Source organism: Camelus dromedarius, chromosome 12 (assembly GCF_036321535.1).
Source record: "Camelus dromedarius isolate mCamDro1 chromosome 12, mCamDro1.pat, whole genome shotgun sequence".
In the NCBI taxonomy this organism is placed as follows: domain Eukaryota; kingdom Metazoa; phylum Chordata; class Mammalia; order Artiodactyla; family Camelidae; genus Camelus; species Camelus dromedarius.
In genome coordinates, this window is record NC_087447.1 from 4,832,913 (window position 1) to 4,852,560 (window position 19,648).

The 19,648-nt window shown below is 49.5% G+C and overlaps 1 protein-coding gene across 6 annotated transcripts in view; it reads left to right on the top strand.

Moving 5' to 3' along the window:
• KMT5B (lysine methyltransferase 5B) overlaps positions 1-9,899 on the top strand; it is a 50,711-nt gene extending 40,812 nt beyond the window's left edge. For all 6 annotated transcript variants that reach the window (XM_031448579.2, XM_031448580.2, XM_031448578.2 and 3 more), the window contains one exon: positions 6,698-9,899. In XM_031448579.2, coding sequence (XP_031304439.1) covers positions 6,698-8,175 — 1,478 coding nt within the window. In that variant the 3' untranslated portion in view covers positions 8,176-9,899. The remainder of the gene's footprint in view (positions 1-6,697) is intronic.
• Positions 9,900-19,648: the final 9,749 nt, after the last annotated feature.

The following is a 19,648-nucleotide window of genomic DNA, read 5'->3' on the forward strand; positions in this document are numbered from 1 at the left end:
TCTGGGATTCATGCGCTTCATCAGCACTGCAAGGTTCCAAAAGCAGTCTGTATCCTGCTTCCAGATTTAATGTGGTACTCTAGACTGTGCTTTCTTGACTACTTGGTAACTGGACATTAAATTCTTCATCATGTGTTCCAGGGTCATCATATGTTTGAGAGAAGCATTTTCAAAGTGTTAGTCTCTCTGTAATGATCTTGTTAGGTCCTACAAGAAGACAGAGGATGGGGTGGAATCACCCAGGCACACACGTGGTCTGAGTCTAGCCAGTCTGTTAGGATGGATGATGGACTTGGGGGGGTTCATAGCTTCTGGCCTCAAGGCTTCCACCTTTTCACTACTTGCTTGCCTTTTTCAAAATGAACTGACCCCATTCACCAAACCACCAGTTACCAGACTCAGAATTGTGAGAGAGGAGCTGTTTGAATGTCGCTATACCGTGATGTGTTGTAATAGCCACTCCTGAGAGTAGCAAGAGAGACAAAAAGGAGAAAGAAGCAAGCTTTAAGATACCAGTTGTGTGGGGGCAAAACCTGCTGGAAACTGGAAAAAGAGAACGAAGAATAAAGAGAAAAGAGAGAGAAGAAAGCCTAAATGAGCCCAGGAAAACCCGTCACGTTGGTGGAGCTTTGAAGTCCTGGAACCACTCTGATCACTGCTGTTCTTCATCTGGGTAACACCCGTTTTCTCTGGTTGCCACGAAGCAGTAGGCTCTCTAGTCCAGCCTGTCTCCAATAGGAATAAAGTTTAAAAGTTTTAACTTGGTGATCCCACAGTAGGCCTGTTTTGGCAGGATAAATGTCCATAAATACTTCCCAGCGCTTAAGTTCCCTCTGAGATCTGATTATTCTAGGCTCTTCTCCCTGTCTTCATGTGTTTTCAGCCCAACACCAGGTGCTCCTCTCCCCTACAAAAAATTCCAAAGGGAAGGGAAAATATCTCCCACGATGGTGAATGTCACTGCTATGAATTCCTGAATCTACCTGCTGCTGGGAGTCAGAGGCCAGGGGTAGCCTCTGTAGTACAGAAGCAATACTGTGTTCCTATTCTAGTCTTTAATGTCCAAGGTGAACGAAAAAGAGCAGTTAGTTCGTCATTCACTGTTGACTGTTGGTTTTAATAATAAATGCAGCATATAATCAACATTTTGTTTTCTGAGTCTGGTTCCTTGGTGAAACTGGAGACCTGTGAAACCCATTTTATGAATGTATCCATGAAGACACTTAGCTGCTGCCATCCGTACCTGGAGATGGCCCCCACACTGTCCACACGGCTCTGCGATATTCGTGGGGGGTTGTGTTTTTGTGTGCTAACTATATTACTAATGTATAGATACTGAGCTCAGTACACCACTTAGTTTAAAAGATCAAAATACAAATATTTTTTGGAAGGTGTTGAGTAGTCTACTCTGTGACCATCTAGGGAATATTTATTAATAAACCAAATACGTGGTCAAAGCCTGCTAGTTGTTGAAGGAATACAAAAAGGTGTGAGACTTGAGCCCCTCCCTCAAGGAGTTTATGCCTTAGCTCCCGGACAGGACAAGTGCACAAGTAACTGTGCAGAGCAGACAATAAATGCCACTTCCTAAAGGTTAGAGGAGACAGGTTAATTCCTCTGAGCTGTCGCCTCCGCGTTACAGAAAAGAAATACAGCACTTTACAGTAACTGCTTACATGAGGGTGCTTACTTTATTCAAATTACCTTTCTGCAGAATGATTGTCTTAGGTAATTCGAGAGTTGGTATAACTAACTGTGTGGGTCGTGTGGCCGTTGCTAGATGTGCTTGGTGTTCTGAAGGAGCTAGAGGCTTTCCCCAGTCATCTCAGAGAGCGGGGTGCACTAAACGATGTTCCCGGCAGTATTTTCTCAGGTTCTTACATGTATTCTTTTAGGCTGTATTTCTTTTTGCGTTTGTGTTTCCACCATACCCTTATAACTGTTTGAAAGACTTTTTGAGACTACAGCTGGTAGCAAAGCCAGAGCTGCCCAAGCCCCTCCCCCAAGGGGAGTGGGCACGCATCACGTGTGTAGACTGAGTACCCATCTTACCCTGCGGTTGGTTTAGAATTTAGCAACTGATGAAAAAAGAGGAACTGCTTTCTTTGAACAGCATGTATGGTCTTTTTAAAGAAACATTTCTGCCTGGTTGGAAGAAAAATTATTTCTTCCTTCCACACAGAGCCTTTTTTGAAAGGTGTCTCAAGAACCACAACTTGGCCGTTTGCATTCACACCCAGGGAGAAGACAAGAACTCCATTTTCATAAATTGAGTCCACAAACCTGACTGATAATGCCATTACTGGAAGATTCTGGGTTTTAGGCCTCTTATGCCTCAGTGCCTGGGCCACCCACCTAGTGCTCATGTTGTGGATGCAAGTCACTGAAAGTGCACAGTTTGGTGTGAGACCCAGAAGACCTGGCCAGTGGAATGAGCTTATCTCACATAAGGACCGCTCTTCTAGAGACAGCGGGCTGGGTCACCCCCCTCACTCTCGCCTACCGCAGGCATCACTGACCAATCTGAACACTTCTGCTAAGCCTGCAGGCTGCTTCAGAGTCCTTGCCAGCACCTGTTACAGGCAGTTGTTGCCTGTGTTAGTTGCAAAAGGTGGAGGCTACCTGTTATGCCTGATAAACTCCCTGAACTGAAGTCTTTACAGTCCTGATGAGAGTTTTTCAGATCCTCACGTTCTGAAGGTGCCAGGCTGTGAGTGGCCCCTGTATTACCTCGGTTCACGCTGACTGCATTTCTGGGGCTTGTCCAGCACAGAGCGTGGATGCAGCCTAAGCACTCGGGAGCTTTGACGTCGTTCTGCTGCTCTTGTATCTGGCTGTGATTCTTGACGCCCACACAGAGCTGCCTTACGATTTTGAGGACACCCTGAAGTAACTGGCAGCCATGCCATGGGCCCTTTACCCATGAGTTGGGACTGGCCCCATGTTAACTCTGTGGTATGCCTTTGAGGCTGTGTAATAGTGCTGAGAACCTTGAGATCTGGAGCCACAGACCTCAGTTTAGATCCCATCTCTGCCACGTACCAGATGGACAAGCTTAGGCTCGCTAGTCCACAGGAACTTGGTTTTCACATAAGTGTAGTAGCTCTTCAAAGAATGCTGGTTAGGACTGAGATCATACTAATTTGACCATTTTGCACAGTACCTAGTATATACTAATTGCTAAGCATGTGTATTTCCACCTAAAATTACTGTCTAGGTTTATGCATTTGGGATTTGCCTCAGCCACAAGGGAAGAGCGCCACACGTGGTGTATTAGTGACGAAGCAGGGTGGCCGCAGACGTCTTATTACCTCCACTGTGTCAGGATCTCCTTCTGTTGATAGGCTTTTATTTGTTTGCCATTGTGACACTGTCTTCCTCCTTGAGCCTACTGTCACTGACACTCTCAAACCCCCAGGGTACTGGGGTGACCCCACCTTTGTGGGACAGTGAAGAGCCCTAGGCAGCTACTCGACTCTCCTCTTAGTGACATTGCTCACATTTCTGTTACCCAGCCTGTCTACATCTTTTCTGCCCTTTGACGTGATGAGCACACCTTTTATCTGGGCTTTTGATGAGATAATGAGAAAATGAGAATTCACTGGTAAATACATAGATATATAAGTGAAATCTCTTTTGAAATAATATGTAACATCAAATACAGTCTCTTGTGCTTTTGAGGACACAAACACACTGAAGTGCTTTGTCAGTGGTTCACTGCAGCCAGCTAACAATGAATGTCTTGGAAGAGGCAGAGCCCAGATTCAGAGTTACTGTAAAGTAAGATCCATCTAATGGATTTTGAATAAGTGCCAGAGTGAGGAGAATCTCAGGTGCTATGAGAATTCATGCGGAGGGTGACAGCACGTGTAGAAAGTCATGAAAGGCTCCCTGAGAGAAGTGTTTCCTAAGCTGAGTCTTAGAAGGGGATGAGAAGTTGGCCAAGTGAAAACATCCGCAAAGCAGAGGGAATTTCACAAATGAAGACGGGAACAGGTGTAGGGTTTGAGTAAGTTCATCAAGGCTGGAGTAGAAGGTGGAAGGAGGAATGTGACCGTAATTTTCAATTTTGGGCTCTAAGAGTATTAGGTCATTGGAAAGTTCAAAGCCCAGAAGGGACGTGGTATACTAGGAAAGTTGTCCAGGCTGCGTGGTGGAGGACGGGATGTTGGGGGAGCTATGCCATTGTTAAGGCAGGAGGTAGTGGCATCGGGAACGGGGAGAAGCGGATGGTTCCAGGGACATTGCAGGAGTGGACTCCGCAAGACATGGTGGCTAATTGGTTGGAGCAGTCGGGGAGCACGTGTCAGGGATGACCTGGTTTCTGCTTGGGCAGCTGCGTGGATGGTATTACTGACCAAGACAGAGAACTTAGAAAAAGATGTAGCCGTGAGGATTGATGCTGAGCTGACCTTGGGCATGTTGACTTGTGAGGGCCTCAGAGAAGATCAAGATCCCAATGGACATTGGGTGATACGGACGTGTAACTTAGGAGAGAATCAGGCCAGAGAAAGTGGTTTGGGACCTGCTAGATGTCGATGTTGACCGCCAGGGAGGGGTGGATGCTTATCACCCAGAGGCCCTGAGTGGAGTTTCCAGAGGGCCTAGGACAGCAGAGGCCTGAGCATCGCAGTCCATGGGGTAGACAGAGGAAGAGTGCTGGGACATGGAGGGAAAGCGGACTGTGGTCATGAACAGCCAAGGGCAGAGGGTTTTCACAAAAAATAATGGTTAGCAGTGTCACATTCTGCAGAGAAAAAAAGTTAAAGGGCCGAAAAGTGTTCACTGGATTTCATGATGAGGTTGTCAGGGGGATTGGCAAAGGCTATCTCTTTAGAGGGACAGGTTGGATCCAACTTGTAGAGGGGGTGCTGTCAAGGATACAAGATATAAATGACCAATTACAGAAGGGTGATTGCAGGTATGAAATGAAGATGGGCAAGAAAAAGGAAAAACAAGGTTCAGAAGCACTATGCCTGGTCACAGAACTGTCCTTGAAGAGCCGCAGACTGAGCAAAGGATCAGTGTAGCCCCGTTTGAGAAAGCCAGGCACCCTTGTGTCTGCATCAGTATGCACCTCTGCTCAGTCACCTTGTGGAAAGCCTTGTAAGCGTAAAGAAATCCTTTAGCAAAAGGATTCTCTGAATATCCTTATATTTTAAAAATAACTTCTGGCAAGTTCTGTATATTCCAGCTCATAATACGTCAGTTGTTCTCAAATTGAGTGACACCCCAACTTTACTACTCCTACTGTTCTAAAAATAAGTTGCCTCCTTGGTAGCAGCCCACACGGATAAGCATGTTCTTGGTTCAGTCAGTGGATCTCGTTCCTGGGAATTCTGGTTTGGATATCCCAAAGCTGTTTACGAGCCAGTCTTCCTGAGTACAGAGACTTCTGTCCTTGGTGGTTTGATATTTTTGGAATGCTTGTTACGCATTCTTGCTTCCCTGTCTCAGTAAAAACTAACTAATGGTAACTTGCTCAGCCATGCGGAAAGAAGAGCAGTTGCCCTGGCGACCCTGGGTCTTTGTCGGGCAGCGTGCTGGGCTTACCCTCGTTCTTTGGTCTCTTATTTTCCCTGGTTTCTGGTGAGAGGTGGTGATTATTAGTTTGATCATCTCAATTTCCCTAGTGAATAAAGGGGTATTTTGATGGGAAGAGGTTTTCAGGTTGGGAATGGGGGAACTAAGTAATCAAGAAATTGACTCTTGCAAAACTGTAAATATAAGTCCAAAATGTTAAATGTAGAGAAAAACAGAAAAATGGTGGAAAGTCAATGGGAAGGTCAGAGGTTCACCATACGGTCAGCGTACACTTGAGTCACATATGAGCCTTTTGAGAAGCCATTCAGCTGTCACGTCAGCTCTCAGGTTGTCATTGCTAGTGGGATCATGGCAGGCTTTCTGCATCCTTGTCTGGAGGAAAGGAGTTGGGTCCGCCTTTGTCCCCAGAGTTGTAATTCTAGCAGCGTGCCTCTCCCCTCTCTCAGTTTGGTTGTTGGCAGCAGACAGTCACTGGCGGGATTGGGCCAAGTAAGTCCCGCAGCCCTTTAGAGTCTCTGCTGGTCTTCACAGCGCTGAAGGGAACAGCTCAGATGGTGTGGTTCTTTGGGGATAATTGTCTGTTGGGAGTAATAATAATATACGGTTCTCAGGGTCTCTTTGTCTTATTTGAAAGCACTGTGGTACAATTTGTCTCCTGGAGCCCATTAGTAATATATTTCTGGTCTATATTACTGGGCAAGTAATATACTTTGAGTCACTGAATAATGGATTTTAGAAACATTTAAAATAGTGATTTTAAGAAGAATTTATGAAAGGAAACATACTTCAAATATTTTATGTGGTAAAAATACTAAATCAGGAAAAGAAATATTCTGTGTGGACCAGTGTTGTGATGCATTAAGGACAAGCTTAGAGCGAAATCTGGGTCCTTGCTGTGCTGAGAGCTCTTTAACCCTATAATTACTTACCTGGAAAGTGAATAGATGCTCCTTAAATTAGGGGCAGAAATTAGAGAACAAAGGAAACCTGTAGGGAGTGCTTATGTGCTGGCGGAAACTGAGCTGGGTCTGTCTGCCTCGTATTTGTGTAGTCTAAGCGTTTCACAGCTAATAGTCTGGGTGTTGGCATTGTTTTGTTTAACATTACTGTGTTACCAAGACTGTTTTTATCCTCTTATTTTTTTCTTCTGCAGCTTCTAACCGAAAATCTTCAGTTGGTGTGAAAAAGAACAGCAAGAGCAGAACTGTAACAAGGCAGTCTGTGTCAAGAATTCCAGCTTCTTCCAACTCTACCTCATCTCAGCTAACTCCTATAAGTAATTCCAGGGTACCAAAGAAACTGAAAAAGCCTGCAAAGCCTTTACTTTCAAAGATAAAATTAAGAAATCATTGCAAACGGCTGGAGCAAAAGAGTGCTTCGAGAAAACTCGAAATGGGAAACTTAGTGCTTAAAGAGCCTAAGGTAGTTCTGTACAAAAATTTGCCCCTTAAAAAAGATAAGGAGCCAGAGGGACCAGTCCCAGCCGCAGTGGCTGGTGGGTGCTTAACTAGACACGCAGCAAGAGAGCACAGACAGAACTCGGGGCGAGGTGCTGCCCTGCACGCGGAGGGCGCTGCCTGCACGTACACCACCAGGCGGTCGGTGAGGGCGAGGACGAATGTGAAGGAGCCCCCCGACGTCAAGCTGGAACCAGATTCGCTGGAGGGCTGTAGAGGCATCTTGACGGACCCCTGCGCAGACGGCGGGGAGCAGCCAGCCCCTGCGGCACAGGAAGAAGACCTGGCTCGTGAAGCTGCACTAAAGGGGGATGCCAAGTGTCCTAAGAGTGACAGCAGCATGTCAAAGAAGAAGTCACGGCAAGGAAAACTGGTGAGACAGCTGGCCAAAGCAGAGGAGGCTACTCCGGGGCACGAGTCCCCCGGGAGAGCAGGCGCGGGGCTGGACGCGGTGGGGTGCCCCCTGGGCCAAGGCGAGCACAGCGGCGCAGAGGGCGTCCCCGGGAGCTACACGGACTGGGCCCCCTCGCCTGTTGGTGGTTCAGTGGTGACTTCAGACAGCTTAAAAACAAAAGACAGCTTCCGAACTGCAAAAAGTAAAAAGAAGAGGCGGATCACAAGGTATGATGCACAGTTAATCCTGGAGAATAACTCCGGGATTCCCAAATTGACACTTCGTAGGCGTCACGACAGCAGCAGCAAGACAAATGACCAAGAGAATGATGGGATGAATTCTTCGAAAATAAGCATCAAGTTAAGTAAAGACCATGAAAATGACAATAATCTCTATGTAGCAAAGCTTAACAATGGATTTAACTCAGGATCAGGCAGTAGTTCTACAAAATTAAAAATCCAGCTAAAACGGGACGAGGAGAGTCGGGGCTCATACACAGAGGGGCTTCATGAAAACGGGGTGTGCTGTGGCGATCCTCTTTCTCTCCTGGAGTCTCGAATGGAGGTGGATGACTACAGTCAGTACGAGGAGGAAAGTACAGATGCTTCCTCCTCTTCAGAGGGAGACGAAGAGGAGGATGACTATGATGATGACTTTGAAGATGATTTTATTCCTCTTCCTCCGGCTAAGCGGCTGAGGCTCATCGTTGGGAAAGACTCTATAGATATTGACATTTCTTCCAGGAGAAGAGAAGATCAGTCTCTGAGGCTCAACGCATAATAAGCTCTTGGTCTTAATTTGACCCGGGATAACTACTTTAAAGAAATAAAAATTCCAGTCAATTATTCCTCAGCTGAAGACGTTTTAGTGGCAGCACTTACGTTGTCTCTTACTTATCAGCATAATACTGTAGAAAGTGTACAGCGTGCTGACTCTTCTTAAAAGTCTGATTTGTGCACATTTTTATTGTACTTTTTAAATAGCCTTCTTATGTGCAATTCTGAGTTAGAGGTAAAGCCCTGTTGTAAAATAAAGGCTCAAACAAAATCGTACAGTGATAGCAACTTTCCGCACAGGACGCTGGAAACAATAATGTGGCTACACAATTTTCTTTTTTTAACTTTAAGAGCATCAACTGGCTCTTTAATATATGACTAAACAATAATTTAAAACAAATCATAGTAGCAGCATATTAAGGTTTTCTACTATATGCTAATATCACCAGCAATGACCTTTGGCTTTTTGATTTATTTGCTAGATGTTTCCCCCTTGGAGTTTTGTCAGTTTCACACTGTTTGCTAGCCCAGGTGTACTATTTGTGGCCTTGGCTAAATAGCAGACCATCAGGTGGGAGTCAAATTGGTTTCTTTAAAAAAAAAAAAAAAAAGTACAGTTACATGCGTGTCAGCTGACTTTTCAGTACATTATATGTACGAGGGTAGCAGTGTGCAGGATGAGTTTCGATACAGCGTATTTATTGCTTGTCGTGTAAATTAAAGACCTTGTATTTAACACTTTTCAATCCTTTTAGATAAAATTGTTCTTTGCAAGAATGATTGGTGCTTATTTTTTCAAAAATTTGCTGTGAACAATGTGATGACAACAAGCAACATTTATCTAATGAACTACAGCTATCTTAATTTGGGTCTTCAAGTTTTCTGTTGCACTTGTAAAATGCTACAAGGAATATTAAAAACTCTATTCACTTTAACTTATAATAGTTTATGAAATAAAACATGAGTCACAGCTTTTGTTCTGTGGTAACCTACGAAAATGTTCGTCTTTGAAATTCAATGTAAAGAACTGACAACAATGTACATGTTGTAAATATTTGTGTGTTGTGAGAAATTTTTGTCATAAGAAATTAAAAGAACTTACCAGGAAGGTTTTTAAGTTTAGAAATTTTCATGCCAATAAAATAGGAAATTATAAATATATAGTTTTAAGCACTGCATCAGTGGGAGTTCTTGGCTTATGTTAGTTTATGTATGAAAATATCAAAGATTTTTTTGACTATATTATCAGTTAAACAAAAAGAGGAGTCAGATTTAATTTGTTTTTGAAGCACTTTGAGAAGAGAAATTAATTTTAAGTAACTTAATGAGCATAATTTTGATTACTACTTTATGTTCGATACCAATCTTTCATTTCTCTGGACTATTTTCATTGGACAGAGAATTGGGGAATATAAATCTGTAGCAGGTGTTTGACACCAGTGGGTCTTTTTATTTCTGGGCAATGTGTACATGTACTTTCAGATATACAGTGTTCCTGAGTAAAATCAACTTAGGGGATTTGTGTTGTGTCTGTAGAGAAGTAGCCCATGTCTTAAAGCTAAAAGGAATCTGCAGGTAAATGAGAAGTCCGGTGGAGAAAACCTCAGCGCTCACTGTTACAACTTACTGATTCCTACCAGTTTCCAGGTTCTGGGGACATTATTCAAATTAAGTTCTTTAAAACGATGGCTAGCAGGTTCCAAATAGAAATTAACAATATTCATAAAAGTTGTTTGAACTTAGTTTTTCTCCTGTGTTCTTCAAGGAATCACTTCTGTAGTCCCCTGTCGTCTGGTTGTCGTTTGTTGTGGTGCCGTGTCACCCCTCAGGAATTCATGTGGGAGCAGGTGGCAGCCATCCTTGCTCGCGCGCTCACACCCTCCTCCTTGGCTCGCGCCGTCTAGAATCCTTCACCTGGTGGAGCAGGGCAGCCCCTCCAGCTCCATCCCGAGGCACTCGGAGCACTTTGCCACCACACCCGGGCCGCCCGGTGTCTGTGTGGAAATGTGACACTCATGCCACTAAGGAAGGCCACGCTTAGACCCCATGTCTGGAAAGTACCAGAGAGCAATGGGGCACCTCTTTCATTCCCACCTTAGTTTGGAGTGTTTCAAAGAGGTTCAGAGACTAAATTTTGAACTGTTTCTTGGAAAACCAACAATAGCCATTGCAAGAATTTCCATCTTAAGGAAAAAGTAACAATACCACATTTCCCACTTTTCTCCATTTTTAAGCTTAATTCTAGTAACTTATTTATGATGTTTGCTTTAACTTTATTGCGGCCTCGTCTTTCGTGGCTGACCTTCCCGTGGGTCTGAGTGGTGACGTTGGGTGGCGTTCACCGCTTCAGGAGTCGGGGCGCACCAGCGCTCGGCTGCCACTGCCGACGCCGTCCAGGGAAAGCCGATCTCTGTCTTCACGGTCCAGGGCCTCGGAGCTGGTCCAGCTCTGCTGTAGGGCTGCACTGTGTGACGGCAGGGTCCGCACACTGGTGACCCACTCGGAAGAGGTTGCATTCAGTAAAACTTCTAGCTTGAGCTTATGCAATGATTGGTAAAGATTTTGGCATTGTAAGAATTAGGAAATGATGGTAGAAATATATGTAAAGTATTCAATTTTCAATCATTTTTCAAATTACTGTTTTAAATTGTTTCACTGAGTTGTAATACTTTTGAGATACAATGTATTCCTTGTACTGAAAGAATGAAAAAAAGGACTTTTTCAGCATTTGAGGTAAGTTCTTTAACGTTTCATTAAAAACATTTTTTACAAATATTTTGTACATGCACTTGCAGTATTGAGGTTAATCATTTTAATAAATTCGGAAATTAAAACAATCTGGCCAGTGTTCACTGTATCTGAGAAGGAATGATCAAAGTTGTGGCTTCGTCCACACGGTTTCACTTAAAGTCATATATTTGTAAAATCAAACTTTCTTTTTTCTTTTTTTTTTTAAATCAAACTTTCTAAAGCTTTTCAGTATCCTTAGTGTCGAGTTCTCCAAGCCCTGGTCTCCTTTTGCTTATGGTGCCATTGGCATAAGTCGTTGGGAGCACTCAGTCGTCTCTCAGGAGAAGACTACTTTTAAACTACACACCCTCCCAGCATTTGAACCCAAGAAGGTTTTTGCAACCCGGTTATTAATGGTTTCTGATCACTTGGACTTCTTCCCTCCTTGAATTGCGCAGAACTGGCATATTCAGAACAGGCAAAGGTCCTTTTTCTCCCAGTTACTACAGCAAAACCTAGGTGAGAGGAAACAACTGGCTTCGGAGTCAGGAAAGCAGAGTTTGTCCAGCGCTGCAACATCTGAGTGACCCCCAGCAAGCCATCATCCCTGGTCTTGCTAGCACCTGTAAGTCAGTGTGGTCACCTGGTCCGTCAATGGTTAAGCCTCGGGAGCTGCATCCACTCTCACAAGGGCAGTTGGGGTGAGCGGTGCCAGCCGGACTGGACAGACTTGCTGTTAATTGAAATAGCCTTGCAAACTTGGGTTCCCCATACGAAAAAAGGCTAAAAGGTGGCACACCTGGTCAACACGCAGGCCTCTTTAAGGGGCTCAGACTTGCTCTCTTCTCTGATGTGAGCTACTCCTTTCCCACACTCAGCTTGTAGGGCGCTGCCCAGAGCCCCTGTCTGTTTCTCAAATACCGACCCTGTCGTTAACGTGGGCCCCATGATGTTTGCTGCAGAACCCAGTGGCACTGGGCAAGGTGCAAGCAAGCTGCTGACCTCAGGGGCACATCAGTAGCCAGGGTTATGTTAAGTGTGACCCTATCTTGCAAGGGAGGGTGCAGAGGCCACCAGCCTTCTCCATCCCCCATGTCCTAAGAGCTTGGGCATTGCTTGTGTTTGCTAGTGATAGGCCCAGAGGAAAAGTAGCTTTTGATTGTTCAGGAAGGGACAGGGTATGTGAACTGGTGGGATTGGGAAGAGGGTCTCCCAGAAGTCAGACTCCCTCCACCCCTCTTCCTGCACCCCTGCCACTCGCACTCCCCCAGGGCATTAAGCAGTTGGAAAAACACTAGTCCCGAGGACAGGAGGTGGCCTGCCGTCTCACAGTGATGCCTTTGGTAACGTTCTTCTAAAAAAAGTCTGTTACCAGATCCTGTATTCTTGTCAGATTTGTGAGTTTCTCTGCTAAGCTGCAGTAGACAATGGCTTCTATCTTTTGAGGGGAACCCACCCTGTAGGGCCTGCCCTGAGGAGGGGACGCAGAGCTTCCTGGGGCTGCTCAGGTGCCCCAGAGTTCGCAGGAGGTTTCCCCAGTCTGAGACCCTGGGCAGGCAGTATGCAGATTGGCAGCAGTAAAGTTGCATTTCTTTAATATTTGTTGAGCAACTATTATGTTAGGTGGTGCTGGGAGTGAGGAGGCAAGATCTGTGCTCTTCAGTGCAGGGTGTAATTAAAGCCCTGGGAGCAGGTGAGATAACTGAGGGAGATGACAAACAGCCCAAAGGCCCTCCGACGCAGGGACGGGCAGATGCCCATCCTTTGGTCCTCCTGACCTGGGGGAGTGCAGTCTGGGGCGGCCCTTCCAGGAGGAGCCAGATCACTTGAGAGAGCAGGCGGAGAGGAAGTTTGCGTGCGAAAGTGGAAATGATGAAGCTGGAAGGGGAGGTGGAGTTGAGGAGGTGGTCCTTGTTATTAACAAAGCACAAGCAGGTCTACCCTTGAGATGGAAAGCTCCCATGGGGCGGGGAGGGGTGCTCTTGGGATTATAGGTCGGTCTTTGGTAGCAAGAGGAAATGAGGTGGTGGGTGTGGTGGGGATCCAGTTCCAGCATGATGGTTACTATTTTGTCTAAAGTAGGAGGTGAGGTCGTCTGATTGTGAGATGAGGGGCCCAAAGCTTGCAGAGGATGAAGGAGATTTGAAATCCAGAAAGGGAAAGCAGGCTGACTCTGGAAACCTCATGCGATTCATGGCAGAAATCCTCTGGGTAGCAGTCTGTGTCCTCGGCACCCGTGGGAGCCAAGGCTGGCGCTGCACTTCTCAGCGGTGTGAGGCTCTCAGCCAGGTGGGACCGCAGAAGCAGGGCCAGGGGCTATCAGGTTCAGGTGGGCAGGAAAGGGCTTGAAAGAGAGGACTGGAATGCTCGTGGAGAGCATTAGGGGAGAGAAGATGAGCCCCTGTCTAGAGTGTAGAGGTGCCCAAGGCCCAGAGGTGCTGCTGTGGTCAGAACAGCCAAGCAGCAGTCGGAAAAGCAAGCGGGGAGCACAGGGGGTTGAGATCAGAGGGCCGCTCTCGAAACTTTGAAACAGTTGCATTTTCAATGATGACAAGATGCCAGGAGGGGTTTCGGGGAGAGTCTCCTGGTTCCAAGACACCAGGACATTGGACAGAACTGAGATCACACAAGATGACAGCAGACAGCCTTCACTGTGAGCCCTGAGAACCAAGCATGCACAGCCATAGCCAGACAGACACCAAGTCTATAGGGGACAAACATGGGGAGACACCCTATTCAGGTGGTGGGAGCACCTTACTACCCTCCCCACCCTGGGAGGAGGGTAGTAAATGCCTGGTAACTACATTTCAGTGAAAAAGTGCATCAGCCAGCCTTGGGCCCCGTGGCTGGTGGCAGAGCCGAGCATCAGCCCCAGCTCTGGCCCCAGGGCCGCTTTTGGAGTCGCACCTGGAGTGGGCTGTGAGGATCACAGAGCCGTCATTCCAGAGGGTCACTCCAGCCCAAGTCATGAGGCCCACCTTCCCCAGAGTTAATTCTGGAAGTCTCTCTTTTGGAAGAATTCCCTGGGGTGACAAATAGCAATCACTGCTTTCACCCTCATTTCTGTGCAGTTATGTGGGGCCAGGAGAACTTTGTCCCAAGCTTATCCTGCTGACACGCAGGCGGCCCACTCCCACTTGTCAGAGGTGGGTGAGGTGCCACGTGCCTGCTGCGCCCCAGAGGGGTGTGGACTTGTCTTTAACCGAAAAAGCGAGTCAAACACGAGGGTGCCTCAAGACAGCAAAAGCAGAAGTCCCAGGTTTCCTCCAGCCTGGCAAGCTGCTGTTGTGAGAGTGACTTCACACAAATGTCCAGGTGCAAAGGAGGGACCGAATCTGGCCAGGAGGTTTCTTGGGTTATCCCCTGAAATACCTCAAATATGCCTGTCTTACCCTTGGGACGATTGTCCTCTCACAGGACAGACTTTGGAGCTGTAATGAGAGGCCTGGGAAGCAGGGTTCTGTCCCAGAACAGAAAGCTGGTTTCCATCTCGGAAGCACACCTATGAGGCAAGTTAGCCAGTTAGCCTGTGTTTGGCTCCCGGCGGGTCAGGCACTGATTTCTGTCTACCTCCTCCTTGGGGGTGGGAGCTGGAGGCTGGCGGGAGGTGACCAGGATCAATCCCGCAGCTCTTACCTTCCCTCCCGGCTTCCAGCAGGTGGGAGGAAGCCCTTCACAGGGCAACCCTCCTGCAAACCAAACAGAACGGCATTTATTTCCTCCTCTTGCCAGTTAAACCACATTTCTCTTCTTGGAGTAAGAAAGTGAGGGAAGGACTGAGCCTGGCCGGCCTCCAAGTGGACCAGAGCTGGCCCTGGAAACTGCTCAGGCTGGTGTCCCAGCTGGCGGTTGGTGCCTGGCCCCAGGCTGCCCGGGGCTGGGCCCTGCCACCCCCACCTTCGGTCACTCTATCCTCTCCTGGCTATGTGGGCGTGGACAGGACACTTCCCCTCTCTAGTCCCAGTGTTTTCCCCCTAAAACAAGGTAAAACCAGCACTTAACTTTAGGATGGTTGGGGATGAGGGCGAGCACCGTCTGGGCCTTCCTGTGGGGCCTGGCACCCAAGTCCGCGGTTGGTGTCACCTGGCATCAGTATGTGCCACGGTCTGGATGGCACCCCGACCCTCATGGGTCTTTCCTCCCTGCCTCTGCCCTCTGCCCTCGCCAGCTGACCCCTGCTCGAACGGCCTTAATCACAACCTCCTCCACCCACCCCGACCTCAGGATGTGGCTGCCAGCGCTGGTCTCCACAACTAACATGGTTGCAAAGTGATTCCGGTTCTTTGTTCCTCTGGCCAGCGCCTCCTCTGTTCACTGTTGCATCCCTGTTCCTCACCTGCATCCACAGGGTTCTCTCTGAATTCATCTGCTCGCTTGACGACCGTCCCTACTTGAGCACCGATTAGGTGCTGGACATTCAAAAAGCACCTGGGCTACAGGAGTGATTCCAACCACCCCTTTCCCTCACAAACAGCAGATACACGAATAACAAAGAAGTGTGATAAATGCTTGACTAGATGTGTGTGTGAAGCACTGACGGATCACAGGGGATGGCGCCCTCATTTCTGCTGGGGAATAAGGCAGGCTTCAAGGAGGACATGAGATTAAAAAGGGCCCTGAAGGATGAATAGGAGTTTATAAACACAAAGAGCAGAAAGGCCTAGGACCCTGCCCAGTTTTGGAGAGAAGAAAGGGCAGGATGTCCTCCAGGAAGGTGGTGAGAAGTTCCATGTGGCCCATCAAGAAGGTTTAGAAGGAAATAGGTGTGCCCAGCCTGCAGACCTGAGGAGACTGGGTGGGGGTGAGAGGGAAACAGAGCACCTCTGAGGTAGGGGCACCGGCTCTGGTCAGGCACCCTCAGGGCAAATTCTGACTCCTCCACTTCCTAATTTTGTAGCCTTTGTTTCCTGATCTGTAAAATGGAGATAATAGTCCTGTCCACCTCACTGAGGATTAAATAAAATAGCAGAAAGATGCATAATGAATGATCAGTAACTGTTAGCTGCTTTTATTTCCTGGAGTCTCAACTCCAAAAGCTGTGCTTTTTCTCTGGTTTCACCCAATCAGACCCAGGCCCAGCCCCCACTTCCCCTCCTCCGAGAGCCCCAGCCCCAACTGTGGCTGCACAGCCCAGGAGGCCAGAGAAGAGAGAGAAAGGGCCACTCATTGTACAGAGAGGAAAACTGACCCTCCGGGAGGGACAGTGCTTTGCCTGGGGTCACACAGCTGGTGGGAGGCAGGGGAGGCCGGGACTTGAACCCAGGGCAGTACTGGCGGCCTGAGCCCCCACACAGTGCCCAGGTGGGGCTGCTCTGCGCTCTGAGTCAGCGGGGCAGCCCGGCTGGCGAGACAGCTGCTGTTGACATGTGATAACATGTGTTTGTTCAGTTGAAGCCACTGGCCAAAGGGATTAATGTTCAACTCCCTCCAACCCTGGAGCTGCAGCAGGGAGCCAGGTAGTGAGACCCCGGCCAGGTCCACAGCCTGTCTGCCCTTCCTCCCCCAGACATGAGTCAGCCGTGCCTTGGAGAGTGCCTGGTGAAGCCTCGCAGGGTCTCTCTTGGGTCTTTGGGAAAGATCCACGGAGGCGGCAGGTGGGAGTCCTCACTGCCGCTCTTGGGAGGCAGGGCCCGACTCTCCGAGAGGGACAGTTTCACAAGACCCCCAGGGCTCCACGACACTGGGCTGGGCTGGGGCCTGGGGACCCTGGGAGGCCCTGGTGGGTTTTGGCTTGCAGTAGGGATGGGCTGGGCCATCAGTGCCTGGGGGCTCCCTTGGGTCAGGAGGTCTTCGTTTGCTTTTCCTCGGCCAGGAGCCCCTCACTGCCATCCCCTTACCCGAGCAGCTCATTCTCACCTCTCAGGCCTCCACGCAGATGTCACATCCCAAATCCTCTCTGACCCCCACTCCCATCCCCATCCTCTCTGATCGGTCCTGATCCCTGGTGCCCTGTGTGGTCCCTGTGGCCCAACAGGTCTTGGCCTCAGGGAGGCCTGGGTGAGCCCGATGCAGGCTGATGGAGAAAGAAGCCCTCACGTCTCCTGCCTCCTGTCCTCATAGGCTGGCCGGACAGGGTTCAAACTGTCCACCAAAAGCCAAATCCTCAGGCTGCCACCAGCCATGGGACCCCCTGAACCCCACTCCCCTCCTCCCTCCCAGTGAAGCTGGAAACCGAGGGGCCACACTGGGCAAAGGGGCCAGGCCAGACCTGCGCCCCACTTCACCCCACCCAGCAAGTCCCGAAGAGAGGGCCAGAGGCAGGAGCTGAGCTCTGGCTCCGTGCTGGGCCCGGGGCTGGCCTAATCGGGGATGCGGAGGGCTGATGGCCAAGGGGGGCGTGGGTGGGGGCTGCCTCTCTTGCTTGCTGCCTGTTGCTGCCACAGCCTATGAGCTGGGGGAGTGCGGGGGACGCGCAGGGAACGCACTGTCCTCTGGCCGGCCCTCTGGCTCACCTCCGGGCACGGAAACTGCGGCTTCTCAGAAATTCCCACGCAGCCCTGAGGGCTGGGCCCCACGAGCCCTGAGCTCAAACCCTGAACGCAAACCCAGCCTCATCCAGCTTCAAGGAAACTTCCAGATCTGCCTGTGGACAGCCAGGACACACCAAGAGGGAAACAGTCCCCATGCTGGGCCCTGGGCACGTGCCGGGCAGGGGCAGAGCCAGCCCGAGGATCTAACCCCTCTCCTCCGGGCCGAGCGCCCTCCCTGTGGGAGAAGGGAGGCGAGTTCTGATGAAGGAGAGGACAGGACACAGCAGCTGCCACTGAGAGAAGGAATCAGACGGGGTGATGTTGTGGGGTGCCCCATGGGAGACGATGGGGTGCTCGAGCCCAGCACCACCCAGCACGTCCTGGACAGTGGGCACAGTGGGGCAGCTGGGCTGTCCTCTGGCCCTCGGTCAGTGAAGAAGCAGGCTGGGCTGCCCCGCGATGAGCCAGAGTGTGAGGCACCCCCCAGGCCATGTGCATTCCCGACACTGGGTCAGACAGGCGGTGGCAGTGAGCCATCAGCCACGTAGCTTCCAAAGGCCTCAGTGTCAGCAGGGTTGAGAAGGGCCTGTTAATGTGGGCGCTGACCTTGGACTCCAGCCATCAGGCACTGCAGAGAACCCAGCTTTGGCCACCCACGGATGGAGGTACAGGAGGGCCCAGCTCCCAGGGGCCATCTGCAGGGCCCCACACCCATGATTTAATCTACTCCCTCCCTCCCTCATTCATTCACTCATGGGGTATTTGCTGAGCACCTGCTCTATACTGTGACTACCCTGAGCACACTGTGGGCACCAGAGGATCCTCTGTTCCTGCCTCTCCCAGTGCATTCCTTGTCCACACTCTGACAGACAGACAGACAGACAGACAGACACACACACATACACACACACACACACACACACTGCGGTTGGGGCTCTAATGAGGGCGGCCCAGGGAACAAGGTACACAAAGGAGGTGGTAAACAGAGCTGGAAGTCTTCTCAGAGGAAGTATCCTTGGAGCTGGATTTGGAGGAAGGAGCCAGGCTGGGAGGTGGGGATGAGCCTCAGCTGCCCCCTCAGAAGCCAAGGCCCCGCCCGCCTCTCACTGCACCCCTCACAACAGCCTCAGCCCAGGGCTGAGAGCTGAGCCTCACATACAGCCCTTGACCTGACACCACCTTGTTCCACAAGGACAGCAGCCTTAAGGACATATCGATGATCTTTCAAAAAGCAGATAAAGTGGTGGCCTGGTGGAATCGTGGAATCGTAGAACCAGGCTCTGGAGTCGGGTAGACCTGGGTCTGAGCCTGGACTCAGCCATGTGTGGGCTGCAATCTTCGGCTGTCTGAGCCTCAGTTTCCTCATCTGTCAAATGGGTGCTTGTGGAGCTCAGGTGAGGGTACATGAGATGCCTGGTTTAGTGGGCTCAGCATGGTGATCATGGGCTTAGCATTTGATCTGCTCTTGTCAAGGCCCAGATCTCGGCTATTGGAGGAGGCCCCCTGAGAGGGAGGTCCCTCACCTCTCACCCTCTCCAGCCCCAGCAATGAAGGCTAGCCCCAGGCACTCAGTGTTTGTGGGGGAGGAGAACAGAAAACTCCCCCCCCCGGAGAACATGCCTTCTCTCTTGGACCTGCACTGAGGGTCAGCTGCTCTAGCACGTCTCTGCCGCCTCCTCCAAAGTCCACCAGCCCTGCTGCCAGGGGGGTAAAGAAACCAAGGCGGCCGCTGTCAGCAGGATGGGGACAGGACAGGTGTCGGCCCACGGGTCCCTTGTTGTGGTCGTCTGACACCCCCACCTCCTGGAGGCCAGTTCCCTTCTTTGGAAAATGTCACTTCCCCATTCCTAGACAATGGGACCCACAGAATGGACAGAGCTGAGTTTTGAACCCTGGTTTTTCTGTTCTAAAGCCAGTGTCTCCAACGATTTCCTTTTTCTTTTCTTTTTCTTTTTAATTGAAGTATAGTGGATTTACAATATTGTGTTAATTTCACCCAACTTCTTCCTTTAACTCCCTCCTTACCAGGTCCTGTCTCAGGCAGGATCCAGCCAGGGAAACAAGATTTCAGCAGAGAGGAACTGAACCCAGGCCCTGAGGGGCTGCAAAACCATTGGAATGAAGGCTGGGCAGTACCACCATCCCGGTGTTTGGAAGTCGGGAAGTGTGGGAATTGTACCACAAGGGGGTGAGCCCCAGGAAGACCCCAGAAGTCACTGGCCAAGTGTCACATCTGGCAAAGCTCATACCTCCACCACTGCTGCTTCCCTCCAGCCT